Source organism: Propithecus coquereli, unplaced genomic scaffold (genome assembly GCF_000956105.1).
Source record: "Propithecus coquereli isolate 6110/MARCELLA unplaced genomic scaffold, Pcoq_1.0 Scaffold26, whole genome shotgun sequence".
Lineage (NCBI taxonomy): Eukaryota > Metazoa > Chordata > Mammalia > Primates > Indriidae > Propithecus > Propithecus coquereli.
The window spans coordinates 6,679,139-6,697,474 of record NW_012148174.1 but is presented as its reverse complement, the minus strand read 5'-3'; the positions used below and the strand labels follow the sequence as shown (position 1 = coordinate 6,697,474).

At 38.9% G+C, this 18,336-nt stretch overlaps 1 protein-coding gene across 3 annotated transcripts in view; it reads left to right on the top strand.

Moving 5' to 3' along the window:
• Positions 1 to 600: 600 nt before the first annotated feature.
• The window catches only part of SNCA (synuclein, alpha (non A4 component of amyloid precursor)), an 80,419-nt gene continuing 62,683 nt past the window's right edge, over positions 601 to 18,336 (top strand). The window contains exons 1-4 of one of the 3 annotated variants that reach the window (XM_012647163.1): positions 601 to 1,003; positions 2,112 to 2,257; positions 6,769 to 6,810; positions 14,205 to 14,347. In XM_012647163.1, coding sequence (XP_012502617.1) covers positions 2,137 to 2,257; positions 6,769 to 6,810; positions 14,205 to 14,347 — 306 coding nt within the window. In that variant the 5' untranslated portion in view covers positions 601 to 1,003; positions 2,112 to 2,136. Of the gene's footprint in view, positions 1,004 to 2,111; positions 2,258 to 6,768; positions 6,811 to 14,204; positions 14,348 to 18,336 lie in introns of those variants that run through there. The other 2 variants (XM_012647164.1, XM_012647165.1) reach the window with 2 other exon arrangements.

The following is an 18,336-nucleotide window of genomic DNA, read 5'->3' as shown; positions in this document are numbered from 1 at the left end:
CCCGCGCCACCTTTGGGCTAGTCCTGCCCTGAGAACAAACGGAAATCTCGAGGCTCTTTGAACTAAAACGACCCTTAACGTTGTGTCCTGTGACCATGTATCAAATTCCTGCGACCCGAGGGAAACGCGCACTTGGCGGTGCCGATGTGATGTGACAGGCTCTGCCTTGGGGGCCGATCCGGGAGGCCCCCGGCTCCCCCAGGCTGGCTCTGACGAGGGGTCCCCGGGAGGAACAGAGGGAAGGCGGAGACAGGAAAGGAGGGGATGGGAGGGAGGAGCGACAGCGGCCCCAGCCCAGCAGCTCCCGCGGCCGCCGGAGTCCCGGGGACCCTGAACTTGAGCTGGGGCGCGGGGCACCCCGCCTCCCGGGCCGGGCGCGCGGCTGCAGTGGGTGGTACCCGCTGTCCCCACCCCCGTCCGCACCCCGCCCCCACCCCCACCCGAGGGAAGGAGCGAAGCGCACGCGGCGGGGAGAGCAGCGCGCCGAGCTAGGGGCGGGCAGAGGCGCTGACAAATCGGCTGTGGGGGCGGCGAGCCGCGGACGGGCGGGAGGAAGGCGAGGAGGAGGAGGGGAGGACCGCGACGAGGAGCCGGGGGCCGAGAGCGGGGGCGAGCGAGCGAGCGCCGCGACGCGGAGCCAGGTGTGTGCGGGCTCCACGCAGACCCGGGTCCCAGCCCTGCCGGGAGCATCCTTCGCGCCCCCTCCCCGCCGGCCCTCCCGAGCCCCGCCGCCTTCCCCCGGATCCCCGCGTGCGGGGGACGGGGAGTGGCCATCCGACGACCGGTTCGCGGGTTGGCCTCCCGCGCCCCCAGCCTCCAGCCGCCGGTGGTGCTGCCGGCAGCCTCCTCTGGGGACCATCCCTCTCCGGGTTCCGCCTCCGCCCTTCCTGTGCGCTCCTTTTCCTCCCTCTTGCCATTTAAATAATATTTGGGAATTGTTTAATTTTTTTTTTAAAAGAGAGGGGAGGAATCGGAGTCGTGGAGCAGCGGCAGAGGCACCCAGGTAAGGGCTTGGGAATCTAAACGGACATCTTTGGAAATCCCGGAGAACCTGGGTGGGCGAGGAGTCGTGGTGAACGCTGGGCGGGGGGTTGGTGCCGCTGTGCGGACCCGCGGTGCCTTGTCCCTCGGTGAGCACTGTCCCTTCGATGAGCTTAGGGAAAGTAAGTTGACCTGGCTTTCCTCCTGCTCCCCGCGCTCCCCTCTTGTCCTCCCCAAAGGCTGAGAGGTCAGACTGCTTCTCTGGGATACGCTTGTCCTTTGGGAAGCGCGAGGATGCTCCCAGGAGCAAGGGCACCCAACTTTTGTTTCTCTCTCACTTGCATTCCTCTGACCGTTTTCTCGGTTTTCGCGGTGGAGGAAGCGAGCTGCATTTGGCAAATAATTAAATGGGAGTGCAAGCCAACAGGTGGTAAGGGGTTAACCAGTGCGGGCGCGGGGGCCGCTAGGATTCCAGCTGAGAACGCCCCCTCGGGTGGCGGGCGCTGGTCCCGGCGGCGTGAACCCACGGCGCCTGCTCCGGGGAGATAGCTGGGGGCGGGGGTGGGTGGTCTGATGGATTAGAACACGCGCCCCTGGGCTCTCCGCTGTTTGCCTGATGTTCAACCACACCCGGAGTGAGCAGTTCTCCTCCCACCCCTTTCCAAGATGAACCTGTGAGCCTTCTTGCGGGATTCGTTTTAAGGATGTCCCTGACCCTAATCCTCCAGCTCCCTTTCTTTTCCTTTGCTTTTTCTTCTACACATGCTTCGAACTTCCACTGTCACCCTTTGGACGCTGGGAAGTTGAAAGAGAGATCTATCTTTTCATGCAACTCCACTTGTGAAATGCAGTAGGAACAGCTCAGATGATTCATCCTGATCCATGTTTAGGCAGCTAGACTTTTACTAGCCAAGATGGATGGGAGATGCTACATTTTTAATGCCAAAGCTAAAAAAAGGCTGCTCTGTCCAATGGTTGAAATGAGGGTACACTTAAAAGAGTTTCACATTTTCGAGGGGCTTGGGGGGGGGTGTTCTATTGATTTTTCAGTGATTTTTACCTTGGGTGGTTTTAATTTTGCTGTCTTTTACCCAAAAGTTCTCATTCAAAGTGTGTTTTATGCTCTCCAGTGTGGTGTAAAGGAATTCATTAGCCATGGATATATTCAAGAAAGGACTTTCAAAGGCCAAGGAGGGAGTCGTGGCTGCTGCGGAAAAAACCAAGCAGGGTGTGGCAGAAGCAGCCGGAAAGACAAAAGAGGGTGTTCTCTATGTAGGTAGGTAAACCCCACACGTGATTTTGGTATTTATTTATGACTGATGAGTTAGAATAATCAATATTCTAAATGCTGGTAGTTCTCCCTCCATTCATTTTTGTATCACCACCTGTCAAAAGGATACACTGAGTCAGGGGCACATGTGGGTAAGTGAATGTGAGTGTGTGTATGTGAGCTAATAGTAAAAAGTAGGGCTAATTGTTTGCTTTTCCAGATTATTTAATTTTGAGATCATATTTAGGACTTTTTCGTTTCTTATTTATTTTTAAATGACTGTTTCTGTGCCCAAGTGACTATATTTCAGAGGACAGTTCTGAAACTCGTAGTCTTTTAAAAAATAATCAAGAATATTCTTCAGAATCAAAGTTGTTCATAGGCCTTTGGTTTCTATTATCATCAGGAATAATAGCTGCTCATTTTAATGTATTCTGATTGTAAAATAAGACTTTGATATGGTCCTGCAATGTGTAAAAAGAGACCTATTGTGGCCCTGAAATGGAAAAAACAGATTGGTCTTTGGTGGAACTACCCTTAGGGTCACGTGATCACCGTGAACAGTGGGGATTAAGTGCTGAAGAGAGTACTTGAGGGCTGCTGCTAATATCTTAGAAATGTTTATATGGTTCATCTGTCAACTGACACATGCTATTAATAAAGAGATCGGTGCCTATCACCTGACTTGTTCCTAAATTCCCACCTTGGAGAATCCACCAAGGCTGTCTTTTCTACATCTTGAGCTGTTAACTTCTGGTAAATTCTCCTGTGAAATTGGGTGTTATTTTACAAACCACTTCGAATTCTTTGGGGAAAGAATAGACACACACACACACACATATACACACTCACTCTGCCCATTCTTCCTCTCTAATCCGCTGAGCTCTTCCATACTCTCTGGTGGCAACCATAGTAGCCAGAGTCCCCAGATGAACAGTCACGTGGAGGATGAGCCATTGAGTGGCACAGATGATATGGGTGCTCTGCCTGTGTCTATGGGGTAGAGAAAAGCTACACCGTCTCTCCAATATATTATAGATTAGCAGGAGAAAATTTAAACTTGGAATGATTTTTTTTATGAATGCTTTTCATCAAAGTTTACAGCAGATTTCTTTTTTCCTCAGTCTTCATAGACTGTTTTGATATTAATCTTCTCACAAATCTTCAGTTAGATTACTCTCTTTCTCTACCTTAAAGCATAGTTTTCAGAAGACCATTGAAATGGTGTTACAAGAGGAAAAAATTGAGGAGTTAATATTGTGAAGTGTGAATTATATATTTTTAGATGGAATTTGGAATACTGAATAGGTGACATGCAGATCATCAATATCTTTCTGTTTTGTCCTCAGTTTTCCAAGTTCTGCAAGTACAAGTTTGCGTCTATTCTATGACTTCAGTTACTTTATAACTTTTCATTGAAATCAGTTCCTCTTTCTGTCATGGTATTTAACACATACCATGTTCTATACATTATTTATTGGTTATATTCTGAGGTCTAACTGAAAAATAAACTCATGCATAGGATTCAAGATGAAAAATGACCATGTGAAGACACAATAGTATAGTCCAGGAGTTGGCAAAGTTTTTTGGTATAGAACCAGAAAGTACATATTTTAAGCCATAAGATCTCTGTCTCAACTACTCATCTCTGCTGTTGAAGTGTGAATGCAACTACATATAACTAGTGTGGCTGTGTTCCAATAAAACTTCTATATTTAAAGAGATGATGGGCTGGAATTGTCCATAGGTTGTAGTTTACTGACTACTGGAAAGAAAATGGACTTGACGTCATAGAATCCAAAATTTTAGTCCAGATTACATCACTTGCTACCTTTAAGGTCTTGAGGAAGATGGAGCATCACTTCATTATCCAAACTATTGCTAATAACTAGTATGAAAGATTGGACGTGATCAAAGAAAATTTTATAATTTCTCTTATGGCTGAAGAATTTTAGCAGAAGCCTCATAAGAAATGTAATCTCATCCCTCATAAGAATATGATTTTGGCAACTACCTTTTAACTAACTCAAGATCTGCCATAATCATCCGTGTTATTTTTATGTTTTTTTCCTCCATTTATGTTATCTGTATACACAAATTTCCAATCAATGTACTTCAGTTTATCAGGCAAAAATTTCTTCCATCAAATGACTCAGAAATTACAAAATAGATTTAAATTCAAAAGCAAAAAAAATTATTTTATATAATACCAAGTATTATAACAATAAATGCAAGAAAATGATCATCTTCAAAATTCTTCCAGTGCCACTCTGTTCAATCAGCAGCAGTGGTCGTCAGTGTGATCGATAGCAGACTCTCAAGTCACAATGTGCTTCACCTCACCAAGATGACAAAGTCAACATGACATGCACAACAGCGGGACAGCTGAGTTCTCGCATTTCCCAGGTGTTGCTTTTGAGCTTCTCCACTCTGTACTCTTGTGAGGTTGCAGGAGGCAAGGCAGGGTGGTGGGTGTGGGCCACCTCAGCTCAGGGAAGCCACCAGCTTTGGTGTCCCTTCAGCTTTTATATCTTGCTAGTCACATATCCAATTGGTACCCACTTTGTAGCTATGTCTTATCAGTTACAGAATACTCATAAATTAAAGGCCGATCATCGATTACAGATTACTAATAAACAATTATGACAGCAAAGAACAGGTGATTGGCCTGATACATAGCAACCTCACCAGGACCCTCATTTGTCTTTTTTTTTTTTTGAGGTATGTATTCATCTCTTTATTTGAAGTTCTACAAAAAATATAAAATAGGTCGCATGAGATATTTATAAAATATAATTAATTATAATGTCTAATGGTTTGGTTTAGTGGCATTCTCTCTTTTTTGTAAAATAAATTTTATTGTGTATATTGAAAGTATGCACCACGATGTTATGGGATTCATATAGGGAGTAAGTGGGTTACTATAGTGAAGCAAGTTAATATATCCATGATCTCATATAGTTACCTTTTTGTTTGTTTGTTTTTGTGGCAAGGACAGCTACAATCTACTCGTTTAGCATGAATCCCAAATACAGTACAATTTTATTAACTGCAGTCCTCATGTTGTACATCAGATCCCTACACTTGTTCATTCTACATTCCTGCTGCTTTGGATCTTCTGACCTGTGTCTCCCCATTTCCTATCCATTCTCCTGCTTCTGGTAGCCACTGTTTGGTTCTCTATCTGTATAATTGAATTTTCTTTTTAATACTCCATATATAAGAGAGATAATGCAATATTTTTCTTTCTTTGTCTGGCTTATTTCACTTAGCATAATGTCCTCCAGGTTCATCCGTGTTGTGGTGAATGGCAAGATCTTGTTCATTTTTAGAGCTCGTTAGTATTCCATTATATGTATGTACCACAGGTTTTTATTCATTTGTCCATTGATGAATATATATGGTTGTTTCCTCATCTTGGCTATTGTTAATAATGCTGATGTGAGCATGGGAGTACAGATGTCTTTACCAGGTGGCGATTTCATTTCCTTTGGGTATATGCCCAAAATAGGGCTTCCTGGGTCATACGGTAGTACTATTTTTAATTTTTTTCTTTTATTTTTAGTTGACACTTAATAACTGTACATATGTATGGGGTACAGAATTATATTTCAATACATGTATGCAATGTGTAGTGATCAAATCAGGGTGAGTAGCAGATCCATCACCTCAACATTTATCATTTCTTGGTGTTGGGAATACTCAAAATCCTCTGTTCTAGACTTTTTGAACATATACAACAAAGTATTGTTAACTGTATTCACCCTACAATGCTATAGAACCTAGAACTTATTCCTCTTATCTCGCTGTAATTTTGTATTTGTTAACCAACCTCTCTCTCCCTTTACCCTTCCCAAACTCCAATAGCCACAGTTGTACTCTCTACTTGCATCTTGTTTGTCTTTGGTTCAGAATATATTTCACAATTTAACCAAGGGTCAAATTCTCAGCTACTACTGAGGCAGAGAGGAAAGATTCATAATATCCATGGATGTTATGGAGATTAAATGAGATGAAATGTAAAACACCTTTTACATAATGAGTGTTCAACAGATGTTAATGCCTTCTTTCCCTCTCCCTTCTGTTTATATTTCATGCGTTAACTAATCTCTCTGTTGTGCTGTGCTTTTAAAGCTTCTGCAGTTATGAGTCCAAAATCATCTTCTCACCGAGCCCCGGTGTTATCTCACTTTTTTTTCCCTCTGTAAGTTGTTATGTGAAGTGAGAAGCAAGGGGCTAAGTCATCGTTTTGTGCTAAAACCTTCCTTAGAGAGAACCTCCTGTTAGCTTTGCTTTCTTCTATTTGTTGCAGTGGTTCCTGGATATCCTCCTCCTTTTAGTATTTTTTTTTTTTTTTTGCCCCTCAAGGATATGAAAGATATCAAAGTATCAAAGATCAAATACATGGGCATCTAAAGATTGAGATTTCTTAATTAGTAGTATAATATTTAAAACTAGCTAATCAGCAATAGAAGGCCATTTTGAGACTTATGATTTGAATTTGTTTGTTTTTATAGGCTCCAAAACCAAGGAAGGAGTGGTGCATGGCGTGACAACAGGTAAGCACCATGACACTTACATCAGGGATGGTATTCAAAACACCTAGAGGCCAGAATGGCCCCGGCATTGAACATTGAGTATGTAATTGTAATCCATCACTGTGCCCATAGAGGAACATGTTAAGACAGCAACAGCCTTGTTTAAGCTTAATTCTTTATGAAGTATTTTAAACAGGTAAATATTTATTATAAACAAATAAAAGATATTTCATTGCCAAGAATGATGAATTTGAGTTGACCAGCTGCGTTTAATTTAAAGTAGTTGTGCATTTCGGTATTCTGACCACACGATGTATTGGCAAACTGCAGGCATAGATAAAATGTAAAGATTACCATTTTTCAAAAGATCGAAGTAAAATTTTCTGTAGAGTACAAGAAAATATTCTAACCCTGAACTATACTGATGATTCAGAGTCCATTTTAGGACACACCTTGGATAATCAATAAATTATTTATTGTGTTTATACTTGTAGTATATTTGTATACCAAGAATTTGAGTAAGTCCATAAGATTTACAATAAAGAAATAGCAAAAATGATGAAAATGATGATGGGCATCATCAGATTATGAGATCGATGAGGAAAAGCATAACAGAAATAGAAAAATCAAAGGAAAACCAAAATTTAACAAATTAAGAGCCCAGAGACTTGCTATCACTGAGTTTCATTTTGTCAGTACTCCACACTTCCCGACAGGCGTGGTGAAGCAAAAGATATAATCAGGAACATAATTCATAGGATCAGAAAGCATTAAACTTAATAGTGACTCATAAAAGTAAGATGTTCCTATCACTAAATTATAAAATAGAAATGGAGAAAATGAAACAGGAATCTTAATGTGGTGTTTTCATTAAGACTATAAACACTGGATTCAGACCTCCTTGGTTCAACTTCCTGCTTACTTCTTATTAACTGTGTGATTTTCTGTAAGGTTCTGAACCTCTGTGTGATTTAGTTTCCTTATCTGTAAAAGAATTAAATGAATTAATAATGTACACAAAACAACTAGAAAACTGAAAGCAAATAGTATGGATTATATTAGTGTTACTTATTGCTTTATAGTGGACTTTTCTTGAGCAATATTTTTACACCTAGCAGAGAAAGTATTTCATATGATTTTTTAGATGTGTAATTCTGATAAAAAAAACAAGGGCTTAAAAATAAAAAAGAATACTTTTGAACCTGATTCTCTCAGAAGCTAATTTTGCAGCTTTCAATGCCTCTGTTGCAATCCAATATATAATACAGAGAACTAGGCATGCAAACAGACTGTGTTGCCTTCTAATGACCTTCTATAAATATGATATTGTTAAACTTAATTTTAACAAGAACTGGATAGCAGACAGTTGGGGACTGTACTATCTGAAGAGGCCCAACCTAGATTGATGGTGTTTCATTTTGATAGTTGAGGGAGAAACCATGTGGTTTAGCAAGCAGATAAGCATGTGGCGAGTTTCAGAGCCTGTGGTAGAAATTAAAGAATTCAACTAATACTGTCACCTAAAGATCTAATGGCGGCTATGGAGATGGGCAAGGATAATTGTTGACAAGCTCAGAATATTTTAGTCTTCTTCAAAATGCCAGAACACAAACACGAATTTGAATATGCATGTTTGTGTGTGTGTGTGTGTGTGTGTGTGTGTGTGTGAGAGAGAGAGAGAGAGAGAGAGAGAGAGAGACTGAAGTTTTTATAATTCGGCAACATTTTTACAAAACATTTTCTGAAGGACAGTAGCCCACGAGCTTATGTTTCCATGGTTTTATAACGTTGGGAAATTTTCCATACCTATCTTCCCTTTAGCATGTTAAGGAATCATAGCTATATTATACAAACTTCTTTACTGTAGGATTCAAATCTAGATTTTCTTAATTTTATAATTTTGTTTAATGTCAAAGATTAGGTTTACGATCTCTATTCTAAAAGTTGGTACCACATTTCCTGTCTGGAATTTTATTTTTAACTTAGCTAAAATCAGGATGGGCGTGGTGGCTCACACCTATAATTCTAGCACTTTGGGATGCTGAAGCAGGAGGATCACTTGAGCTCAGGAGTTTGAGACCAGCCGGAGCAAGAGAGAGACCTCGTCTCTACTAAAAATAGAAAGAAATTATCTGGACAACTAAAATTATATGTAAAAAATTAGCCAGGCATGGTGGCACATGCCTATAGTCCCAGCTACTCGGTAGGCTGAGGCAGGAGGATGACTTGAGCCCAGGAATTTGAGAGGTTGCTGTGAGCTATGATGATGTCACTGCACTCTAGCTAGGGCAGCAGAGATAGACACCATCTCCCAAAAAAAAAAAAAAAAAAACAACTTAGCTAAAATCAATATAAATCTAATTACTAATTATTGAAGTTAATGATCCATTCAAAATAGACACAAAATTCCTTTTAGTGCATTGCAAATTATTTATTACCTACTATGAAATAATATAAAAAATAAAATAGAACCTCTGATTTTAAAGAACTCAAAATAGAGTGATGGAGGTGGAAAAACATACCTGTAAATAAATAGTTATGGCACAATATAAAAAGTTCGAAAGCAGAGAAATATCTGAAATTTTATAAGAGGAGGAACAGAAGCACATGTGGAAGGAGAGGTTTTTGACATGGAATGGAACATTTGAGCTGGGTTTTGACAAAGGAATTGACTTTGCTACTGGCTAGTTGGAACTGTATGTACCAAGATGGGAAAGATTGGCATGTTGGGGAAAACGTGAGTGAGTTCAAAGTATTATAGTATCAATCGCTTGGGAGGAAAGTATGCTTTTTGATACCGGTTATAAGATCTTTTCCCTTAAAAATAAATAGCATTTATTAGATCCAAAATGTACTAATTTGAATGTGTCTCTAAAGGACCACAAATATTTTAAATTGGAGAGCCATGAAAGGTTGTGGTGCAGAAATTAAAAGATGAAAAGCAAAAGCAAAGACAATTCTTTCAAGCAGCAACAAGACCTGGAAATATGCCACTGAAGCAACTTATAAAGTAGCTTATAAACTCAGGAAAAAAGGGAAGCCATTGAGTGATGTAGAAATTGTGAAAGAATGCATTGTCGAAGCTGTAGGATACTTAGACCCTGATAATGTTTCGAAGTACAAACAACTGCCTCTTTCAAGGAGAATCATAACTGATCAGCAGCATGAATTGGCCTTCAACTTAACAGAACAACTTCATGCAATACTGCAAAAGGAAAATATATGTTATTCAATAGCTTTGGATGAATCAACTGATGCTACTGACTCAGCACAGGTTTTATACTTCATTTGGGTCGTAACAGAAGATTTTCTTTGCTATGAAGATTTACTTGCTTTGGGCACTCATATGAACAGAACAGGGGGATTAGATATCTTCAAAAACTTTCAAGGTAAATGTTGTGAAGTTGGACTGAATTTGGTAAATTTAGTGAGTGTGTGTACAGATAGTGCACCTTCCATGACAGGAAAACATGAAGGGTTTATTGCACAGATTAAAAAAACTATTAACAGATCCAGATGCTCTCATTTCTTTTCATTGTATCTTGCATCAGCAAAATCTCTGTCCTAAAGCTGCTATTTTAATAGACACTTTGCAACAAGCTATACGTATTGTTAACTATATTCATGCAAATGCAACGGGGCATAGTCAGTTTCATAACATGCTAAAGTTGAATGATGAGGTATTCAGTGGGGATTTGCCATATCATTCTAAAGTACGTTAGCTATTGCAGGGTTAGCCAAAATTTTATCTCTTAGAGAACAGACAGTTAAATTTTATGAATAATAGAATCAGCAATGTGAATTAGTGAAAGAAGATTTCTATAGGAATGCAGCATTTCTGTGTGATATCACATCAAATCAAAATGACTTGAATATTTCTTTGCAGGGTAAAACTAAGTCTTTATCATTACCATAGCCTTGAGTAAAGCTTGAAGTCTGATAGACTGATGCCTCCCAATTTGTTATTTTTGCTTAAGATTGTTTTGGCTATACGAGGTCTTCTCTGCTTCCATATAACATGTAGAATTATTTTTTCTAAATCTGCAAAAAATTATGATGGTATTTTGATAGGGATTGCATTGATTCTGTAGATCACTTTAGGTGGTATGGACATTTTAACAGTATTAATTCTGCCAATCCATGAGCATGATAGGGTTTTCCATATGTTTACATCTTCTACAATTTCTTTTCTCAGTGTTTCGTAGTTCTCCCTATATAGGTCTCTCACCTCTTTAGTTAAATATATTCCTAAATATTTAATTTTCTTTGATGCTATTGGGAAAGGTGTTGCGTTTTTGATTTGATTTTCAGCTTGACTGTTATTGGCATATATGAATACCACTGATTTCTGTGTGTTGGCTTTGTATCCTGAGACTTTACTGAATTCATTTATCAATTCCAGGAGTCTCTTGGTTGACTCCTTGGGATTTTCTAGATATAATATCATATCATCAGCAAGAACAGAGATATAGACCTTTGGAACAGGACTGAGAACCCACATATAAAACCATTCTCATATTGTCATCTTATCTTTGACAAAGCAGACAAAAATATACACTGGGGAAAAGAATCTCTACTCAATAAATGGTGCTGGGAAAATTGGATAACCATATGCAGAAGATTGAAACTGGATCCACACCTGTCACCTCTCACAAAAATCAACACACAATGAATAACAAACTTAAACCAAAGGCATGAAACCTTAAGAATTCTAGAAGAAAATGTTGGGAAAACTCTTATAGACATTGGCCTAGGCAAAGAATTTATGAAGAAGACCCCCAAAGCAATCACAGCAGCAACAAAAATAAATAAAGGGGACCTGATCAAATTAAAAAGCTTCTATGCAGCCAAGGAAACTATCATTAGAGCAAATAGACAATCTACAGAATGGGAGAAAATATTTGCATGCTACACATCCAATGAAGGGCTGATAACAAGAATCTATATAGTACTTAAGAAAATTAACAAGAAAAAAATCAAACAACCCCATTAAAAAGTGGTCAAAGGACATGAACAGAAACTTATCAAAAGAAGACAGAATAATGGCCAGCAGATATATATAAAAAAGTGCTCAACATCTCTAATCATCATGGAAATGCAAATCAAAACCACAATGAGATGTCACCTAGCTCCAGTGAGAATGGCTTTTATCAAAAAGTCCCAAAACAACAAGTGCTGGTGTGGATGCGGAGAGATAGGAACACTCTTACACTGCTGGTAGGACTGCAAACTAGTATAACCTTTGATGGAAAGTAATATGGAGATAGCCCAAAGAGCTAGAAGTAGAACCACCACTTGATCCAGCAATCCCACTACTAGGCATCTAGCCAAAGGAAAAAAAGACATTTTACAATAAAGACATCTGCACTCGAATGTTTCTGGAAGTACAATTCACAATTGCAAAGATGTGGAAACAACCCAAGTGTCCATCAATATATGAGTGGATTAATAAAATGTGGTATATATATATACCATGGAATACTACTCAACCATAAAAAACAATGGGAACTAGCACCTCCTGGGTGGAGCTAGAGCCCATCCTTCAAAGTAAAGTATCACAAGAATGAGAAAACAAGTACCACATGTACTCACCATCAAATTGGTACTAAGTGAGCAACACTTAGGTGCTCATGTGGAAGTAATATTCATTGGGTGCCAGGTGGGTGGGAGCCGGGTGGTGGGGATGGGTAAACTCACAACTATTGGGTACAGAGCACACTGTATGGGGGATGGGCACTCTTGTAGCTCTGGGTTGGGCAGGGCAAAGGCATTATATGTAACCACAATGTTTGTAACCCCATAATATTCTTAAATTTAAAAAAATAAAAAAATAAATAACATCTCAGAGACAGTGCAAACCATAAAAAAAGTAAAGTGGTGGAATTTATGTTATGTGAATTATATCTCAATAAAAAATACCATTAAAATGCAAAAAAAAAAAACCCTAAGTCTTTATATATGATATGTGGCAAAAAAAATCCAAGCATTTCAAAAAAGCTATCTTTTTTCGAAATGCTTATTCTTCAAAAGGAAATTTCAGATGAACATTTTCCCCATTTAGCAAAGGTCATTGATGAACAGGATGCTATATGCAAATCATTTGAAGAATACGCAGCTGTTACAGACCTATTAATTGCAGAATGCAATAGAAGGTTCATTGACTTTGAGAATCATGACATCACACTCAAATTAGCATTTCAGCCTCACCTAATTGATATCATCAAGGCACCTAAATAACTACAGATGGAATTGATTGAGGTCTCAGTGGATGACTTTTTAAAATCATTGTTCCATGCTAAGAAAGATCCAATTGAAATATGGAAAAATGCAGATTACCCATGCCTTCGGCAACATACCCAAAAAATTCTTTCTTGCTTTTCAACCACTTATTGCTGCAAATCTGCATTCTCTCACCTACCCCAAATCAAGACGCCCTTAAAGTCAAAACTACTGATACTCATCTAGAGGATCAACTGAAACTGTGGTCCTCCATGCTGCAACCAAATATTCAAATGCTTTCCAACAAAAAGCAGACACAACCAAGTCATGAAAAGGTTAGTTAACTTTAAAATTAACGAATAGTTTTCATTTTTTGAAATTATTAAGTACATAGTAGTTAGATTTTTACTAAATAATGTACGTTTTTAAGTATATCTAATTGAAGTTTCTTGAATGCAGCCTTGTTTGACCACAGCGAAATCAATGTGGCCTTCCAACATGAAAACCTTCCCCACCCTGGTCTAGATTCTTTGTTTCCATTAAAATTACTGAAAATCCATTTTATTATTACAAACTTTCAGTTTTCACTACCTGAAGTCCCATAAAAGGATCAAAGTTCCTTCATAACCATCTCTTAGGCTGTCGTTCATTCGTATGTGTTAATACCATATATGAGCACGTAGATAGGCAGTATGTGTTCTGTTACTTGGAAGGCGTGGAGAAAATGAACTTGCTGAGTGAGATCAAAGGAATGGCATTGAATTGAAATAAAGAAAGAAATTTCGTGCTGAGTCTGATTCCACAATATAACTGCACCTGTAACCATTACTTCCTGTAAATTTTCCTTAATAGAAATCAAACTCAAATTGTGCATGGCTTTATATCCCTGATCATTAAACCTGAAGCACTTTTTAATACCTGCATGATTACAACAAAATATCTTAGCAAATGTTTGGTTGAACCACACTCACTTAGAAATCTTGGTAGCTTCCCGGTCAAGAAAGTGGCGTGAAAAGAAAAGAGGAAAAATATAAAAAAAAAAAAGAAATCTTAGTAGCTTTTATTTCTTCTGACCCTCAGTTATCTATAGCATGTGTAAATATAGCTGTGTAGTAGTTGATGCTCGTGAAAGTGGCATTCTTTTAAATCATTGTCATTCTGTCATCTTTCAATCTGTTGTTCTTGACTTCTCACAGTGGCTGAGAAGACCAAAGAGCAAGTGACGAATGTTGGAGGGGCGGTGGTGACAGGTGTGACGGCAGTAGCCCAGAAGACAGTGGAGGGCGCAGGGAGCATTGCAGCTGCCACTGGCTTTGGCAAAAAGGACCAATTTGGCAAGGTAAGGCTACGTGTGTTTTACGCTATATTTATGAGTTCGTGAAATTACGGTTAATTTTCACGTGGTGCGTTGAGGCAGAAACTAGATGCTTACTGTGGGAGAAGCCTGCCCGACCCTCCCCTTGTAAAAAAGTACTACCTTTATAAGCGTCTTGTTTTTTGAGGTATTAACCCAGATAAATGCCATGCAACTTGTACAATAATCACAATTGTTTCAATTTCTGGAAGAAAGTTAATGCTATGAAAAATGTAGTAAAATGCCAAAAGGAACAGTGACATTTCAGAAAGAATGGGTACTTTCATGTTAACTATAAGTTTTGGAATTTCTTTGTTGGAATAACAAATCTCTTTGTGCCTTATCTCTAAATTTCCAAAACAAAAATCTTTTTCGTGACTGCTTGGTAATGACATCATCTCTCATTAAATGGCATATTTGCATATATCACATAACAGTTCACTACCAAATACATATTTGTGGGAGCTAAGAGACTTAAAATACGGGCCAACCAGAGATCATGGTTTTGGAGTGATTTAAACATTCTCGGAAGAATTTTGACTGCATTTTTGGATAAATGTGGGTCTTGAGTATGATTATATAAAGGTTATAACTTTCATTTTAAAGTAATAGAGTATGGGGTGTCAACTGGAAGGAGAAATTTTGTAGATTTCATGACCACAACAGCAAGATAATCGTTGCTTTTTCCCTGTCGTAATGGCCTTCTTGCTATTCCTCGAACGAATCAAGCATACCCTGGCCCTATCCCCTCCCTCTGCATGGAAAGCTGTTTCCCCAAACCATATACTGTACTTGACTCACTACGTCATCTCCTAAGGTCTTTGTTAAATGACACAAGATTCTCAGAGGGGCCTGCCCTGACCTATGTAGAACTGGAACCACTCGCACTCCTGCTATTCCCAATCTCCTACTCTTTTTTCCCCAAAGTGTTTATCACCTTTAAAGATAATAATTTACTTATTTCTTATGTATGTTGTTTATTTTATTTCTCCCTTGAAGAATATAAGCATCATGAGAGTAGAATGTATTTATTTTGTTCACTGATATTTCGCAAGTGTCTGTGAGAGTTCCTGACACATACATGACAATTAATAAATATTTATTAAGTTAAGGAGGGCGGGGAGGAAGGGCAAAAGTGGATAAGCAGAATGACTTTTATTTCTGGGTCTTTTATGATCACATGCTTCATATAAGAACCGTGGCTTATATTAAGCCATCCAACCATCCGAAAGTTATAATCAAAATGGTTTTGGATGGATATCCTGGCAACTGTTAAAAAGAAGTTTTATTTGCTGGCAGACTGCTCTGTGTGTCTTCACTTCATGTAATCAACCTAAGCAGCCCTACCTTGACAGCCCATTAAAATATCGATAATAAAAAAGGCAGGATGAAAAACCTGTGATATATTTAGATTTACCACTTGTAGTTACATTGTCTCGTGCCATGGATGCTAGTTATGGAAAATCTGAACCACTCGCCTCCTGCTGTGCGGCCCGGTTCAGGGACCTGGGGTTGGGGACTGCGGCACTATATCACTACCCCACTTCCTCAAAACCTACCTTCCTTTAGGTCTTCATAAATTGAATTATGAAGAACTCGATTTAAATGGAGAATTTCATTGTTTCAGAATATTAAGAAACCAGGGAAACTTGTGCAATTCCCTATTCATCTCCGTTTAAGGCATGCAACATAAATTGCAAATGGAGCATCAAAGTGCTTCATCTTGTACAACATTGGGCTTGTTTTCCATCCTTCTAAAAAATATTGCTGCTTATTTTAATATTTCAAAGCGGCAATCTAAATGATGTGACAATACCATCAGGAGATTATTTCTCTTACCAGTACTATAGATTCTTAACAAATTCCTAATATGAAAATGAAGCCATAAAACCTAAAAATTGCAGCATGGTGGTGAAAAACCCATTGGACTGGAAGTGAAAATGATTGGTCTTTATCTGTGCTCTGTCACCAACTAGCTGGATAACCTTTAGCAGATCTCCTAAAACTCTTTCTCAAATAATGCATGAACTCTACTCGAAAATTGTTAAAGCCCCGTTTAGCAATAAAGGTCTGGGTTGCTGTAATAATTCAAGGGTGCACTAATGAACACCTGTAATTCTGGCCAGATCTAGGGGATGCCAAAAAACCTGGAGAGTTTAAATAGAATCATTAAATTTGTTGATTATGAAATTTGAAATAATTTAATTTCATCTTTCAGACTCTAATAAAAATGATCCTGGTGAATATAAATAAGAAATTTCTTTTTGCTTTAACTGCTTATTAGTGACCTTATGGAGACACTCATTTATCATGCAAGAAATAATGATTGCTCACAATGTGCCAGAAACTTCTGGGAAGAGGATTGTGGCAAGCAGAACTCCTAGATGTGTAGCTTGTAGAGGTAGATTAATGACCCTGCCACTCTTGTTGTAGTTGGTGCCTTTGTTTAAGATCAGAAACATCAGATGTGGTGGCTCATGCCTGTAATTCTAACACTTTGGAAGTCTGAGATGGGAGGATTGCTTGAGGCCAGGAGTTCGAGGCTAGCCTGGGCAACATAGTGAGACCCTGTCGCTACAAAAAATAAAGAAGAAAAAAACAGCTGGTCGTGGTGGCATGTGCCTATACTCCTGGTTACTTCCCAGTTACTTGGGAGGCTGAGCCAGGAATATCATTTGGGCCAAGGAGTTTGAGCTATGATTTTACCACTGTATGCCAACCTGGGCAACCCTGTCTCTCTCTAAAAAAAAAAAAAGAAAGAAAGAAAGAAAGAAAGAAAAAGAAAAGTAAGAGAGAGAGAGCAGGAACCCTGGAAGGGGAATGGAGGCATGATGGCATGATGGTGTTGATTTTCACCCTTCACGTTCTTTGAGGGCATTTAGCCCGTCACCCTCTTGTTGACGAGGGGTCACATCTCCCTCCTTCCTTCCTTCCCTTTTGTTTTCTTGTTTTGTTTTGTTTGGCACCAAGAACTCTAGTAGCACATTTTTATTTTTTATTTGCTAAGTTTATCTTTTTGAGACATACTTGCTTTGATGTACTCTACTTTTGAAATTAAAAGAAAGATATGACCACAGATACCTAAGTGGCTCCCCCTCCATGTTTTACTAAGTATAATTGATAAATAAAAATTCTATATATTTACAGCGTATAACACTATGTTTTGATACATGTGTACATTGTGGAATGATTATAAAAATCGAGATAATTAACATATCCCTCACCTCATATAGCTATCTTTTTCTGTTTTGTAGTGACAAAATGTAAGAGCTACTCTCTTAGCAAATTTCAAGTATATAAAACAGTAGTATTCACTGTAATCCCCATGCTCATCTCTAGAACTTATCCATCCCACCTAATTGAAAGTTTGTACTCGTTGACCAACATCTCCCCATACCCTCCCCTGCCCCTGTTAACCACCATTGTACTCTCTGTTTCTATGAGTCTGACTTCCTTAGATTTCACATAAAAATGGGATCATGCTGGACTTGTCTTTCTGTAATCTCCTCAAGGTTCATCCATGCCGTGGCAAATGTGAGGATTTCCTTTCTTTAAAAGGCTGAATAGTGTTCCATTGTGTGCACGGTCACCTCTAGCTATCCACAGGGGCTTGGTTCCAGGACCCCGTGGATACCAAAATACCTGAATGCTCAAGCCCCTTATATAAAATTGCCTGGTATTTTCATATAACCTGCACAATCCTTCCACATACTTTAAATCTTCTCTAGATTACCTATAACACCTAATACAACTTAAATGCTATGTAAACACTTGTCATACTGTATTGCTTTTTTATCTGTGTTATTTTTTATTGTTGCATTTTTATTTTTTATTATTTTTTTTCAAATATTTTTTTCTGTCTGGGGACATTCTTATTCTAAATTACCTCATGATCTAAGGAAGTTACTGGCTTCAATCTTGTTTATTTTTTTATTATTTTTTTTCATTGTCCAAACTGAGGTCATTCATATTCA